The following is a 15,426-nucleotide window of genomic DNA, read 5'->3' as shown; positions in this document are numbered from 1 at the left end:
TGGCTGCACAGAACCTTGCTGACAGCACTGAGTGCCTACCATAAGTTAACCTCCTGTAAAAACGGGAACAGTGGCTTTAAGCTTCCACTCAGAACTGATAATCACAGAATCATAGAGTCATTTAGGTTGGGAAAGACCTCTAAGATCATCAAGTCCAATTGTTAACATAGCAAATAGTATTACCTTCAAACTTTAAGATACTGGAAACACACACTAGAAGAAGGGAAGGTTTCAGGCTCCTTTCTTCCACCTGTGCAATGGGAGCTGATGACAGGCTACAATGCAGATAATGCCATGTGCAGGGTGGCAGTATTGATGGGGGTGACACTGAACCATGTGGAGAGAGAAAACAGAGTGTCCTTGCTGTATGGACGCAGGGTGATTGCTAGCTTGTTGAAGGCAATGAGAATGTTCTTGATATTAAAGGGCAGGGCCATGAGGAGTTTGCTCTATATCTTTGCATACCCTAGGCACCCTTGCACCCATCAAATTAATAACCTTAATCAAAGGACAAAGCTGAAAGAGCCACATGAACCCAAACTGCACTGCATAGTTCCCTGCATTTGTAAACCAGACTGAATGACTGCTGCCTTTTCTTATCTAGCACAAAATGCTTGGGTTTGATTTTATTTTTAATGGTAGCCAGTATAGATAGTTAAAACCACAGAACACAGCAGAAAAAATACAGCACCACTCGAGTAAATTTATCTCTTCACAGATATCACTGCACAATTTGGATAGTGCCCTTACATCTTTGCTTGCACACACCAAGTCCTGTTACCTTCTGAAGTTTCCAGTGATTTACGGGTTGTTTCAGCAGGTGGAGCTGTTGCAGTACACACCATGAACTGCCAACTAGGCCAGCACTGTGTTCAAAGGCAAAAAGCGTTTGCCTGGGGATATTTTCAGAAGACTCCTCAGCTGTATCCAGGCCAACGTATGTCATCCAGGCAACTACATGGAAGCTTAGCAAATTGATTGATATGCTCTGAATCTCCTAGGAGTGATTGGTAGATCTATGTAATTGTAGGATTTATAGATTAGTACCACAACTTAAGCATTTAGTTTTAACACACGTGAAAAACGACAAGTCCACAAACCATGCCCATTCAGTAATTCTAGTACATGAAGAACCAGCTTTTGCCATCAATTACCTTCCCCTGATTTTGTCCTACCTGGTGGCAAAATCCATGTTTTTTAAAGGTCAGATGTCACTACTGCGGAAATTGCATACAGCTGCAGTTGTGGAATTATGTTGTAGGATACCCTTGGCTGATGCAGTGAGGATTTCAGAATATTTACATACACATATATTGAGGAAAGGAATACAAATAAGAATACAATAATTCAGCTTTCCAGAAATACTAATTTATGACCCTTTAAAGGTTCTAGGAAGATAAATATGATCGTGGATTTAGGCATAAAACAGCAAGAAATTCATAGTGCAATTAGAATTGGAGATAAATGGATTAACCTCCTGCTCAAGCATCTAATTAAGAAGCTGCATTCATCGAAGGCTTTTGTTGACATTATACATTACTGAAGGGGAACTGGGATTTATTGCCTCCTTGGTATGCGAACTCATTACCATTTTCTCTGATGGAGGAAGCTATGTACATATACAAGGGCCAGAAAATATTACACCTAGTACAGTAAGACAGAATGTCTTCAAGAACTGACCCCTGTGCTCTGTATGCTGCATAAGGCATGCTCATAAGCTAGACAAGAACCATGTAGCAAGTCTGCCCTGTATCCTTTAAAATGCTTTATAATTTGTAGTGTTAAAGACAGTACACTGTATTCAGCAGCTTTTTGTCTACAGTCATAGTCACATTGGTTCAGGGACGTGATGCCATTGCACTGATGGGCTGATGGTAAGGCAGAGGAACAAACAAATCTCTCACCTGGAGTTATGGAGCTCATACAACAAACCTTCGCAGCAGGAAATGTTAGCAAAGACATCAAGCTCAGGGACTGCAACACCAAGCTTATGCTGTCGGAGCCATGAACCTGCAAAGGACACAAATGGCATGTTATTACATTATCCAGGGGTAGTTAGGCCTTACAACTATCAGACCATAAATCAAGGGGGATTTGGTGAAATGGAGAGCTCACAGAAGAGCTGGACAGAGAGCAAAAGTCAGGCACGCAAGGAATTTTTGCACCAATTTGCTGAAATAAGGAAGGGAAACAATACCATCACTGTGATGTCTCGGGAGGATGGGTTTCCAAGATACATCAACTCTGAAATCCAAATGATTATTTATATTTTTAAGTGTGTCATTCTTAATCAGCTTTGCAGAAAAGGGTCTGGAATACAAGTCTTATGAGGGGTGGCTGAGGGAACTGGGGTTGTTCAGTCTGGAGAAGAGGAGGCTCAGGTGAGAGCCTATCTAATTACCTGAAAGGAAGGTGTGGGGAGCTGGGGGTTGGCCTCTTCTTCTCATGGTGAGGAAATAAACTTTGAATCCCATATTATGAATATAAAGACTAACACCATCACTCATCTCAATGAGATTTCTCTGGGTTTGCCAAACCTTCCCCACTGAATGTGCTTCTCTGTTGTTTTACTAGCTCTGCTGGTAAATATAGCATGATAAGAAAAAGAGAAAATTGAAAATATGCAGACTGTACTAGAGGACACTAAAACCCTGCCAGAAATCCAAATCTGGGTTTGTGTGATAAAACCTGACACTGAGTACAAGCCACTAAGTCCAGAGAAAATATATACACTTTAAAAATATCTCACAGGGTGTTGCTTTTGATTATAACATTCTTGGATATTTAGCTGATGAATCTTGCACACTATTGACTTACTGGCAATGAGACATAGCAGCAGCCAGCTACAGGGGTGTTTCATGAAAAATAAGATAAAAATTAAGGGATCAAAGAGTAGTCCATGCATGAAAGAAGCTGTCAGATTTGAGGATACACTGTGACAGGATGTGCTCAGAGCTACAGACCACTCAACTGCCAGACGATGCAGGCTGCTTGCCTTATCTCTTCTTTGCATTCCCCCACACCTTGAGTCACTGGACTTTTTCCAGATGGGAAGTTCAGAGTGAGCAGCATCATCCTCTTAATCCTTAGACCCAAAGGGTTAACATCTCAAACTCTGCCCACACACTTGACAAGTTCCCACCATCTTCCTGCCTGGTAAGTGATAGTGGGTAGAAGCTGTGGACTCCACAGGCATCCTTTGAGCAGCTCTTTGAAAACCTGCCATCAGCCCACCTCTTAGTTTCCTCTAATTTGCAACAGATACCTCTCTGTCTCCCCAAGATGCCAGGAATATGAACAAGAAGCTCTGTTTTGCTCTGCTCCTCATGGTCTTCTTAGTTGTTATTGCATTAATAGTCCTTCCCACTAGGACATAGAATTTTTGGTGTGCTAATTCTGATTATAATCCTATTATATTAACCAAATGCTCAGTTCACATCCAGTGTAACATGACATTTCTATGGCACTTTTTACATTGAAGGATGTAAAAAACTCTTCACAAGCTATGGGCAAGATTCTCTGCTTTTTGACATGATGCAGCGTGCTCCAGCAGGTGCTGTTAGATTGCACTTCCCATATGTGATCAGAGAAGAGACTGTTTGGATCTTTTCCTATTCATGCCTCAGAAATGTGGGACAGTCTCACCAGATATCCACAGAAATGAAGAGCAGCAGCTGAGAGGCACTGGATTGAATGTATTCAAAGATTCTGCTGGCTAGAGCTATACTCAGGAGCCATGGGAGCATTCACACTTGGACAAAGGGAGACTCAATTTCCTAGAAGCCTGAATTTCCAGCACTCTGCTCATCCAGTGCCAATGGCAGAGGGGCTGGAGAGATGTGGTAGCACTGGAAGCACAGTTCAAAAAGGACAGGCAGTTGAAAACTTGAAGCACAGGTGCCTGTGCCATCCTCTCCAGCTACTGATCTTGGGTCACTGGTGCAGAAAACACAGTGGATAAAGGAAACCAAACACACGAACAAAAATCCAAACACAAGAAACCACGAATTAAGGCAGTGGAAAAATTGTTGTTTTTTATGTTTGGGTAACTCACTGATTGCACAAAGTGAGATGATACAGATGGACTCTCCCTGCAATCTGGAGCTCAAGCTCTTAGATCCCAAGAAACAAGTAAAGTTGCCTTTGTTTTCAGCAACTCACTAAAAAAATTCTCTCCAGACAGAATAAGAGTGAGAACCTAAAATGAAGGAAAAAATTACCATCAAAGAAGACATTACCATATAGAAGAAAATCTTAAAATTATACCTAATCGGATATTACAATTGCTTATTTTAGTCTGAAAGACAAAAGCTATTTTTTTTTCAGGGGTAAAATTTGCAAATTTAGCTCTAGCTTGCTTTACCTTGCTTTAGTTTGCTTTTAACAGAAATGCCCATAATAGCTGAGAAAAAAGCTCCCACCACCATTATTTCATTTAGAATGTAAGGCTCATAGAGCAACTCCCTCCCCCTCCTCCCATCTTCCTTTCCAACAAGTCATCAGATTCTACTTTTCATGTAATTTCTGCAAAGCAATTGCTTTTCTCTATGCACAAAGATTGATTCATTAGATCATATTTTTTTTTTTTTTGTCTCTGGGCATTGAGTACCCTTTGTTCAATGGAGTTAGACTGCATGCAACTAAATTGGAAAGGCACTTTCTATTGTTTCCTTATGACATTTGCTGGGAATCGTGAGACAAAACAAAAAGAAAACTGCTGATGCTTAATGTTTGATACAGTAGAAAGGATTCATTGCCTTGCTCAGTTGCTTGTGTACCTTTCAGGTAGGAAAGGGTCTCCCTCTCAAGAACAAGCACAGCATTTTTCTTTCATCCGTATCATGTGAGTGTTCTACTTATAGCACCCGCAGTCACCCGGAGACATCAAAAGTTGCAGAGATCTCACTCCTTTGGAACTGACTGCAGATACACAGTCCTGTCTGATTCCCTTAATTTCATAACTGCTGAAGGCAGGTATCACAATTACTGTTTTTCCACATTTCTACACAAAAACAATAATAAATTACCATCTAGGGAACTCCAAATGCAAGAAAAACTAACAATATTGGTGGTATTCCCATCTATGTCATAAAAAGTTTTAGCAATATTGCACTATTCCTTAAAACAAGAAACCTTCTTGAAATGCTTGCTGCTGATCTGAGTGTGACTTTTCACTTACCAGAAGAACAACACAGCAGTTAAAAATGCCTTGGAAATTGCTGAATCCACTCCCACATGATAACAGGAATTCATGCAGTGAACGACAGCCGGGAAAAAAATAATGAAAAGTTCTAGAACTGCTTCTATTTTCACTGTGGTTGTTAAAAATGCTGTTTGCAACAGCAACTATAGCATGCATTTTATCTTATCACTTCAGTGTTCCTTTTTAGTAGGTACTTAAAATTTTTGAAATTAATATTACCAGTTGGCCAGAGACCTTGCTGACATTGCTGACTTCTGTCTGGGAGATGCTGGCTAGAAGCTGGAAGCCAGAAATGCTGTTTTTACTTTCCCATAGGATATTCAGTAACCCTACATCCCTTTGCTTGTTCTGTGGCTGTTCTCCTACCCGCAACATGTGACACAATCCTTCTTCATTCCTCTAAGGAAGGAATGATACCCTGAGATGCAAATATTAATATATTCTTAATACAATTGCAAAGCAAGTAAGCAAACAAACAAACAAAAACAAACAAGCAAAAAACCACCTCTCACATTTGCAGACAAGCTGAACAGAAAACTGACTATCTTATTGGTTTAACTGATGATTTATGCCGCAACCACTTTTCCTTTAAAAATTAAAGTTGTCCTAAATTGCAGAATTTGCCTCTTCAGGAGTGGTACTTATTCATATGACTTAGCATTTAACTCTCTTACGGGTAATCCTACTGAAGCCAATTGGTTTACTTGAGTTATACGCCTGCATTTGCACAACAAAGGCTTGCAAAAGCTTGTATCAAAGATCCAATAGGCATTACTTGCAAATAAGAACTCCCACTGCCACAGGCAATTCAACTGATTAGGAAATGCAAATTTGTTCCCGAGTGGAAGTTCTAGGAGGGAAAGGAATGATACAAGCAGTATCAGAAAGAACAGGGATTTAGGGCAATGACACACGCCGTCATGTGTCTGTCAGCCAGACAGCACCAAAGAGGAAGCTCCACTTAGCAGTGTGCACACCGCATGCCTGAGTGCTGCTTAGACATGCTGGATCCTTGGGCAGGATCCGTCAATGAGATTCTGGCTCACTGAAGCCAGCAGTTTCATCTGAGGCTCCCAACTTAAGACAGCCAGGAACCCTGCCAGTGCTTCTGATTGCTTGATAACAAGCACAAACAAGAAAGGCAAGTCATGCTGTAATCTCATACAGCAGCGAAGACCCTAAGGGATGGGGACAAAAGGCTCAGTATCAGCCTCAGTTTGTGGCATGCTTTGGTCCGTGATGTTTTTTCTTTCACTTTGACCTTAAAATGTAAGGTGAGGAGAAATCACAGGGAGTGGTACTTCCTGCTCCAGCCCTTCCCCTGCTGCTCCCATCAACATCCCCAGTTTTTCATTTGTCTTGCTTCATGTTCTTAACACTATTTAAATTACCCAAGAGGGCAGCATCAGCTGACTCTCTCACAGAGACACATGGTGTCATGACACGTCTCAGCAACTGTACAGATATCACAGGTTTCGGTTTTAACCATCACAGCTGAAACTTACTTCTGTAGTATTTTGCTTTGTTATTCCTCAGGTTTTGGAATTTGCCTTCCCCTCCTGCCTCTTTTATCTCCTCCACTGCTTTCTCTCAACTGTTTTCCTTTCTTCTTCTTACACACTTTCACTCCATTCCTTACTCTGGTTATTAAAGGGTTCTGTTATTCTTTGTGTCTGTAAAGGTTCCGTGTCAGATCTGTTAGTGTAGCCTCATGAGATGAAAAGTTTTGACTTCATAGAAATGCAGCAGGAGGCTGAAGTCTCCAGTTTATAAATCCACAAGTACAAGGAGGCTCGGTTATGACACAGGCCATTCCTTTTCTTCCAGGGAGGTTCTGAAATCTTATGTATGAAAATATAATATGGTTTGGGATGTTGGGCTGATACGATATATTATTATAATAAGATTCATTCACAAGCATTCAGGGATAACAACCTGCTTAGTAACTTCCTCAGAATGAGAAGACAAATGTTATAAAAAGGGGTGATATAATTTTGGTTGTCAAACACCCGTAATTCTTTAAATTCTCATAGAAGAACAAGTCTTCAACTGATTTTATGAGTGCGAACATCTTTTCCCTTGTGTTATCTTTCAAATTTGCTCAGTAACTTAGGCTCTCCAGGTCCCTGTGCCTTTACTATCACACACTACAGACTGAGATACAAAGAAACAATGATTTTCTTCTTTTGGCAGATGCCTGACTTCTGCAACCTATACAAACAGCAGGTTCTATATAACTTACTCTTTCTTCTAGCTCACAGTGCAAGCTTTTATATTTAACGTAGCAATTTGTTCCCTAAACCTGATTGAACAGGGAATGTTTTTACTAATCCAATTCGGCAAATTATAATTTTATCAGAACTGCCCTTTAGAAAGAGCTTTTGGAAATTGCTCTGTAACTCACTTGGAATATGTGCAGAGATAGAACAGTTTGTTTTTCAAAGAGAAAGACTTCATCTCTCATTAAAGCCCAACAACATAGTAAAACAATTGAGGTTGCTGACTCTAATTTAGTTGGTTTTCTCTACTGTAGATAAAAACTCAGCACCGTACAAGAAATGACCTTTATCAGTGAGCTTTATTTTCAGGACCATGCGCTGCCGTCAGGATTTAACGCGCCTGATAACGGGGAAAGGGACGTTCTAAAAGCAGCAGTGTGGGGGCATCGCGTTTACAAACACACGGGCACACATTTCTTCTGCTTTTTGGTCTCTGCTTCTTGTGCTCGTATAATAAACCAGCAGCATTTAGATTGCCACAAATCCCTCACACCGCAGCTCACAAAAAGCTGCCGTTTCTCTGTTGGCTTGCTTGTTTTTTACAGCACACACTGCTATGGTACATAAAGTGATGCGAGTGATGGAAGTACATCATTGAAAATTCCCAGTCTCTGTGGATTGTGATTTATTTTTTCTCACTAAAAGCTCAAATAGTACAAGATTCAATAAACTGCTACACGTTTGGTTCTGTGCCTCAGTCACTGCAGACGCCATTACGATCCTGAGGCGCCGGGGGCGGGCTCGGCCGCCGCCGCAGTGCGCATGCGCGGCTGTCCGGGGGGCGGCCGCTGCTTCCACGGCCCCGCTGCTTCCACGGCCCCGCCGCTCGCCTTGGCGGCCATGTCCGAGGCGTATTTCCCCGTGGGTCCCGGGCTGGGCCCGGAGGAGAACTTCTTGTCGCTGGACGACATCCTCATGTCGCAGGAGAAGCTGCCGGGCCGCGCCGAGAGCAGCCTGCCCCGCCTGGCCTTCGCGCTGGGCCAAGGCGCCGCCGGTGGCTCGGGAGACTCGATCCCGGAGGTGAGTCGGCGGCGGGGACTACAACTCCCGGCAGCCCCCGCGCGGGGTAGCCCATAGCGGGCGGTTGGCGGGGGGGCGCGGGGCACGCTGGGAAGTGGAGGCGCGGACGTCCTGCAGGTTTTAACTTTTTTTTTTTTTAATTTTTATTTATTTATTTTTCTGCCTTTTTCCCACTTGCGCAGGGCTCAAAGCTGGAAATACCGATGTGGCTGGCTAAAGGGCTGCACGACAGCAAGAGGAGGATAATTTCGGTGGAGCTGCCGAAGATCTACAAGGAAGCCTGGAGGACGGTGTTCAGCGCTGACGCCAACGTGGTGGATTTGCACAAAATGGGGCCCTACTACTACAGCTTCGGCTCCCAGCTCCTCAACTTTGACAACCCCGAGAACCCCGAGATAGCTCAGACTATCCTGCAGGCAAGTATTAGAACCGAATCTTGAAATTTGGCTTTATGTTTTTCCATCTCCTTGTTCCCAGCGGCTCAGCGGTCTCCCAGAAAAATACCATGTTTTAATCCAAATGACTTATAAATCGGCTAGGGATTCCTAAATCTTGTTGTAGGACCTTTGTAGGCAGCTACGCAGCCAGTGATGGCCTAGAAATTTCTAGGAGAAATTTCTTTACCAAAAGGGCTGTGTGGTGTTGGAACAGGCTGCCCAGGGAAGCAGTTGAGTCACCATCCTTGGAGGTCTTCAAGAAACGTGCAGATGTAGAACTTAGCAGCATGGTTCAGTGGTGGACTCCAGTACCAGGTTAAAGGTTGGACTAGGTGATATTGGAGGTTGTCTCCAATTGGAGTGGTTCTGTGGTTGTAGTGATGGCAGTGCAAGCCCCAGGTGTTCATCCAGGTGTGGAATTTTAGCTTGGAGTTTCCACACTGTAAATGTGTTTTTTCAGAAAATCCTGTAAATCAGGTGTAGTGAACATGCAATTTTAATTCTGCCTTGTGGCAAGGGTACAAATTAAATAATTTGCCTTCTATTGTTTTTATTTGTTCTAAACTGTTTTTGAAACTCTCTAATTATAAGACTTCACACTGTCCTGGGCAATTGTTCCATTGCCTCACTGTCCTAGTCTTAGGAGGTTTCCTAAACTTAACTACACTAAATCTGTTCCACAGCAATACAAGCTCTGTTCTGTTTATCTCACACAAAGTAAATGCTGAGGACAGATGATTCTTTCCCTTCCTGCATCAGGCTATTATGTATTTGAACACTAGTTTACTTCAAACTGGGATAAACAGTCCCCAATTCATTTGATACCTCATTGTGGGTCTTGCTTCCTGACCTCGGATCTGTGCACTGCTGGTGTTTTTCCAGCTGATCTGCTTCTGCTTTGACATGCAGTGTCCGGAACAGCACACGCTCTGCTGCTCAGGACCTGCCTTGTGCTCTTGAAAACAAAAAGATTACTCTGTCGGTTTTCTAGACCATGATGATCAAACACTCATTGTGTCACAGCATACTCATTTTTCTTAATAGTGTGACATTGACACGAGTTTGGTTTGCAGTCCACAGTGAGATGGTACAGACTGCGTATCCAGACAATCGTTCCTCATGCTGCATTCATACAGTTCTCCTTTCTGCTTTAATGTAGACCCTTGCGTTAATCCCAGCTGTATTATATCCTGTTTTCAGACCATGTTTCTGTTCTGTCAGGATCACTTGCGAATTACTGTTCTGCCCCACAATGTGCTTGCAGTCATCCCTCCTATTCCTGCATGTTGCTTGCTAATCTAATCGATACACATTAGTGAGCTCATTAATGAAATTGTTAAATACTGCTTGGTTCCAGTTAGATCCCAGAAGAACTCCACTCAGTATGTTCTTTCTTCCTGACAGGAACTCTGAACAATTGTCTTTACCAAGCCACCTCGGGGCAGTTTAGCTAACTCTTACAAGAATGCCCCCTGACTGGCATCCTGCCACAACAGGAAACTAACCCAGTCTGCCCAGCTCTCTTGGCAAATCCATGCTGGCCGTTACACTTCTCTTTATTTTCTTGCAGAGTTTTATGCATTTTATTTATTTGTTCCAGTATGTTTCCAGGAATTGATGCTGATGAATTTATAATTCCTTGGCTCATCCTTCCTTCCTCCTTATCTCCCCTTTCTCCTTTAAAAAATAGATAACATCTTTGTGTGTTTCCGGACTTTTGCAAACTCTTCTCTGAGCATTTACTCTCACCCTGAGCTTTTAAAGGTAACCACTAACAGCTCTGAGCTTCCTTCAGCCAGCTCTCTTAAGTAGTCTGGGATGATTGCTGTTGGCTTTTCTTCCTCTCTCTTCCTCTTCCTTCCTTTCTTTCTATAAAAGCTGGTGCACAGATGCTTTCAAACACTGCTGCTTACTGGGAGTGGTCCATCAAAGGCTTGCTTTCTGCACTGAGGAGGTGACCACACCTTTCCTCATCTTTTCTCTTGCTTCTAATGTACATCTTAGCAAAAGACAGAGTTTAGCTTGGTATGATTTCACTCTGTTAAAAGTAAACAAGAGGGGAGTTGTGCTGTTGGATGTTAAAAAAGAGGAGGGGAAAAAAAAAAAAAACAAAAAAACAAAAAACCCTCCCCCAAATATTCAAGAACTAGCAATAGAACATGTGAAAGAGCTATTTGGTGCTTACAAAGCCAAAGTGAGAGTTACAGAATAAATGTGTTTCTAAAACCCGCTACTGAAATACAGAAGTACAGTTTTCAAAGAGTTCTGACTTTTTTTCTCCTCCCTCCTTATATTTTGTGTATAAAATCTTTAAATCCATTTGGGTGTAAAATCTTTAAATATGTCTTTTTGCTTTTTAAAATATTATTAGAGATTTGAGGTTTTCTGTGTGTGTGTGTGCGTTTAGTGTTTTTCCAGCATGCTGAACGTGTTTCAGTGACTTTAGCATAACTTCTGGTCCATTCACAAGCTGCAGCTGGTAAGTTCCTACAACAGCTGCCATGGCGTGAGATCCATTCCACCTGCACTAGTCAGAAGAGATTGTAATTGTGTTATACCCTGTGGACTGTGCAAGCTTGTCACTAGAGAGCAGCCAAAACTGAGCCCATTTCAATTCCCACCCAGGGTATCAGATATTTCCTACACGAGCTGGGAGAGCAAATGGTTTATCTTCACACCCCAGGTTAACAGGTGCTGTGTGCAAACAGGCTGCAGCTGGCAGACAGGAAGAGCTTCCAGCTGCAGGCAGATGGGAAGAGCTTCCAGCTTCGGCTTCCCTGTCTTGAAAGCTCACACCGCTAGAATTTGATCTGAAGGAGCCTCTGCTTTACCTGTCAGTAATTCTGCTTTTCTTCTTTAGACATTTATTAGCCGTTTTCGTCGTATCATGGACTCCTCTCAGAACGCATACAACGAAGACACATCGATGCTGGTGGCTCGGCTGGATGAACTAGAGCGAGCCTTGTTTCGAGCTGGCCAGAAAGGGCTGAATGACTTCCAGTGCTGGGAAAAGGGACAAGCTTCACAAATCACAGTTTCCAGTCTGGTCCAGAATTATGGGAAAAGGAAGTTTACGGATATGGATGGTTGAAACCCTGAAGAACATGCAGCTGCAGTGAGAGACACTGAGAGGTTTACAGTCTGTCTGTCACAGAAAAGGAACGTGAGTCAGCTTTGGGAAAGGACGGACTCCTTGTCCATTAATGGGAATTCTTCTCTCTAATGTCTTTGTATTAGTCTAGCGTGAGTTTGAAAGGCAGACAGCAAGAATATAAAAAATAGATTGCATCACATCACCTGATGGCTTTACAGCTTACTCATACCACTCCTGAGGATTTGCAGCTCTAGTGTTTAAGAGGCTGAAAGGATATGAGATGATTTTCTAAAAGGGTAATTGATATTTAGTATTCTTTATCCTCCAAATTGATATTTACAGTGTCAGATCTGTTTGGAAAAACATGTAATTCTGTGTATTTCTTCCTTCCCATTCCATCCTCCTAGGAACACGTTTCCAGCTTTCCCATTCTTTGTAGAGCCCCAGTGATGCAAAAAGCACATAGTACAAACCACGTGGAGTTTTTCCCATGTCCTGTACATTGAGTTCTAACAGGTGCTCTCCATGAGGCAGGGATTCTTATCGCTGGGTTTTGTACACAGTGCCTCAGAGAACAGAGTGCTCAGAGCACTGTTACCCACCCAGCAAGGGCAGTGGCCGTGCAGTTCTCATGCTGCCTTGTTCTCTCTCTCCCTTTCAGAGCGAGTGAGTTGAGTTTCCTTATTTCTGGTCTGTCTATAAAATGAGCCTAGTAAATGTCATTGCTGCAAGTAGGAGCAACTGCAGTTGGCACTTGCTAAACAGCCTGGTGGTTACCATCCTACGTGCGTGTCCTCAAACCTCACATGAAGTCACATTTTTATGGGTGCTTCTGAGCATTTCTAGAAGGTGGCCTTTGGAGGAACCAGATCATACTGGTACAGAGTGCTCCCTGCTCCGGGAATTGCTGGGAGGTGGCAGCAGTCCTGACACAAAACCTTCAGGATTTGATGTGCCAAGTCTTGCAGGAGTTGTTTCTGTACTTGTAAATGTGCCTGGATATCAGATATTTCAAACTGGAGATCTCAAACACTGTGTGTGGTCGTTCTGTGGGCCAGAGGAGTGAGAGCTCTGCCTGTGGAGGCTGCAAGAGGAGATGTGGAGCTTCACAAGCACCTGGGCACCTGCCTGAGCAGCGCAAGGCTGGCTGTCCTGCTGCAGGAGGCTGACTGGAAGCTGTGCCTGACAGAGTACATCAAATATGGGCAAGACTGTTGCTGCACTTAATGGCACGTAGTAGCCTGGGCATTTTATTGTATCACTTGTGTTATTTTCTACTTCTGGATTATTATGCTGAATAAATATTTTTATACATTTTTCTTCATGTAACGTGTCCACTGTTAACTGTCCTGCAGCACTAAAACAAGTCACAGCTAGGGAAGCGCAGGTCTGTGCAAAATGGTGGCCATGAGGGACATTGCAGTTCTGCTCGTATCATTCCTCTTTTTTAGGTAAGGTGGTTGGGAGCTGTATTCGGGCAGTCAGGCGAGCACAGAAGTTGTTACTCACTAACAAGGGTGTTAGGAGTTTGTTCAAGTCTTGACAGGGACACTGCCAGCCTGATACAAGCTATTGATTTTGCAAATCTACGTTTTTATGAAACAGGAGGTGGATGGAGGTGATTCCGTGTTACCTCAACTCCGCAGCAGAGCAGCGGGCAGCAGGTAGAGGTTGGCTGTCCCTGTGTTCACACCCTGCTGCTCCAAGTGTTGTAGCACAGGCTTCAAGTGATGTGTCAAAGCCCCAGTCAGTGCTTCAGCTGCAAGGGATGCAAGTTCAACTCCATCTGTGATGAAAAGTATTCAAGATTCAGAAAGATTATTCTAAGAAGATGATGCCTTTGAGATTTAGTTGGTTTATACCCCCAATGAGTTCCTCGGTTTCTGGACTGGTTTTGGTAACTATCCAGACTCATTCTCCTGCATTTGTAAGAGCGTTTTTCTTTGTTCTTGCTGGGAACAAAATCCAAGCAGATGGTTTACACTTGCCAATGTTTTGTGCAGCCAGTTTCAGAGTGGGGAGAAAAAATCCCTTTTACCTGAAGTGGTCCTTAATGCCACTGGCTTTTTGTAAGTAGGCAATGTCACTTTTAGTAACCCTAAGTGTTTGGTAATAAACACCATAAGATATTTAAAAAAAACCAAAACACTATTTTTAAAATATATTTAAAAATATATATGATTTTAAAATGCCATATTTCATTAGTAGATTTAATGTTCTGTTGATTTTTTGTTTATTTTAATTCTTCCTGGAATACTTTATTCTGTCTGGAAATACTTTGTTGTAACTCTAGACACCCACTGCTTCTGAAAAGTCTTCAGCAAAACTAACAAAAGACTGCTCTGTAATTTTATGAACACAAACCATCCTTTGTGATTGCACAGCAGCAAGCTATGTTGGAGGAATTTAAAATTCTGTATTATCAGAATGGAACAATAAATCCCCATTACAGAGCCATACAAACGAGGTATGAAAAGAACTTCTAAGTGTCATTGCTTTCCATGTCCCTCAGGAACTGCAAGGCTACTGAAGTTTATCACAAAACAGTTCACAGACAAATTTTACAGTATTGCCACAGTGGCTTTCATTGCTATTTAAACAGGTGACATTTGGGATGCTGGCTGTGGGGTGTTCCCATAAGAATGTTTCATTGGGTTTTGGTGACTGTTTCCAAAGACCTGTGACCCGCCATGGATCAGTCCTTTCCCGAGGTGAGGGTCAGTCCTGCCTGACCCATCCCAGGGGGAGGTTTGGCCAGCCAGGCCCTCAGAAGCTGCCTCTGCTGCCCAGCCGGCAGCCTTCCCGGGCAATCTGTGCCAGTGCTGGGCTGTGAGCCTGGTGAACAGAGGGAGCTCTGTGTGCACTGATACTGTGCAGTACCGGGGCACTCGAGCTTCCCCAACTCCTGTTGGAATGGTCACTGAAGCTGAAAAGCTTTCTTCACTGAAGTTTCACATGAACTCTCAGCTGCTTTTATTTCTCTCCTCCGTGTACTCTTTCAAGCAGGTGACACAGCCATGGATGTTTGATGCCCAGCTAAAAGAAAAAAGAGCTTTGCAACTGTGCGTGTGCAAACTTTCTCGCCTATCCAAATTGTTTCATAAAATGTTCACTTTTCTTCTTTGGCTCCCTTTGCCATGATATCTCAATTTGTCCCTTGGCTTCAATTTATTTTTAGTTGGTGGAAAGAAGCTGTCGATTGCGTCAGCCAGCACAGAAGCTATAGGTGTAGTCGTTCAGCCCAAGAGCATCCAGAAGTGGCAGTAAGAAATATTTCAAGAATGGGCACACTTGAACACCACATACTGTTTTTATCAGGGAGACAATGGCACCAAGCTGAGTTAAGAGCGTGAGCCTTTTTGACTTTGATCGGTGATTTTCCGGCCATTTTTG

The 15,426-nt window shown here is 42.9% G+C and overlaps 1 protein-coding gene across 1 annotated transcript; it reads left to right on the top strand.

Moving 5' to 3' along the window:
• Window positions 1-8,275: 8,275 nt before the first annotated feature.
• On the top strand, window positions 8,276-13,357 carry GINS3 (GINS complex subunit 3). The gene is made up of 3 exons (XM_082770395.1): window positions 8,276-8,502; window positions 8,685-8,918; window positions 11,800-13,357. Exons 1-3 carry the CDS (start codon window positions 8,323-8,325, stop codon window positions 12,028-12,030), a joined length of 645 nt encoding a protein of 214 aa, XP_082626521.1. The 5' UTR covers window positions 8,276-8,322; the 3' UTR covers window positions 12,031-13,357.
• Window positions 13,358-15,426: the final 2,069 nt, after the last annotated feature.

The sequence above is a fragment of the Aythya marila genome (genome assembly GCF_965140915.1).
Source record: "Aythya marila genome assembly, chromosome: 12".
NCBI lineage: Eukaryota > Metazoa > Chordata > Aves > Anseriformes > Anatidae > Aythya > Aythya marila.
The sequence above is the reverse complement of the archived record's forward strand: the minus strand, read 5'-3'. Positions and strand labels throughout refer to the sequence as shown.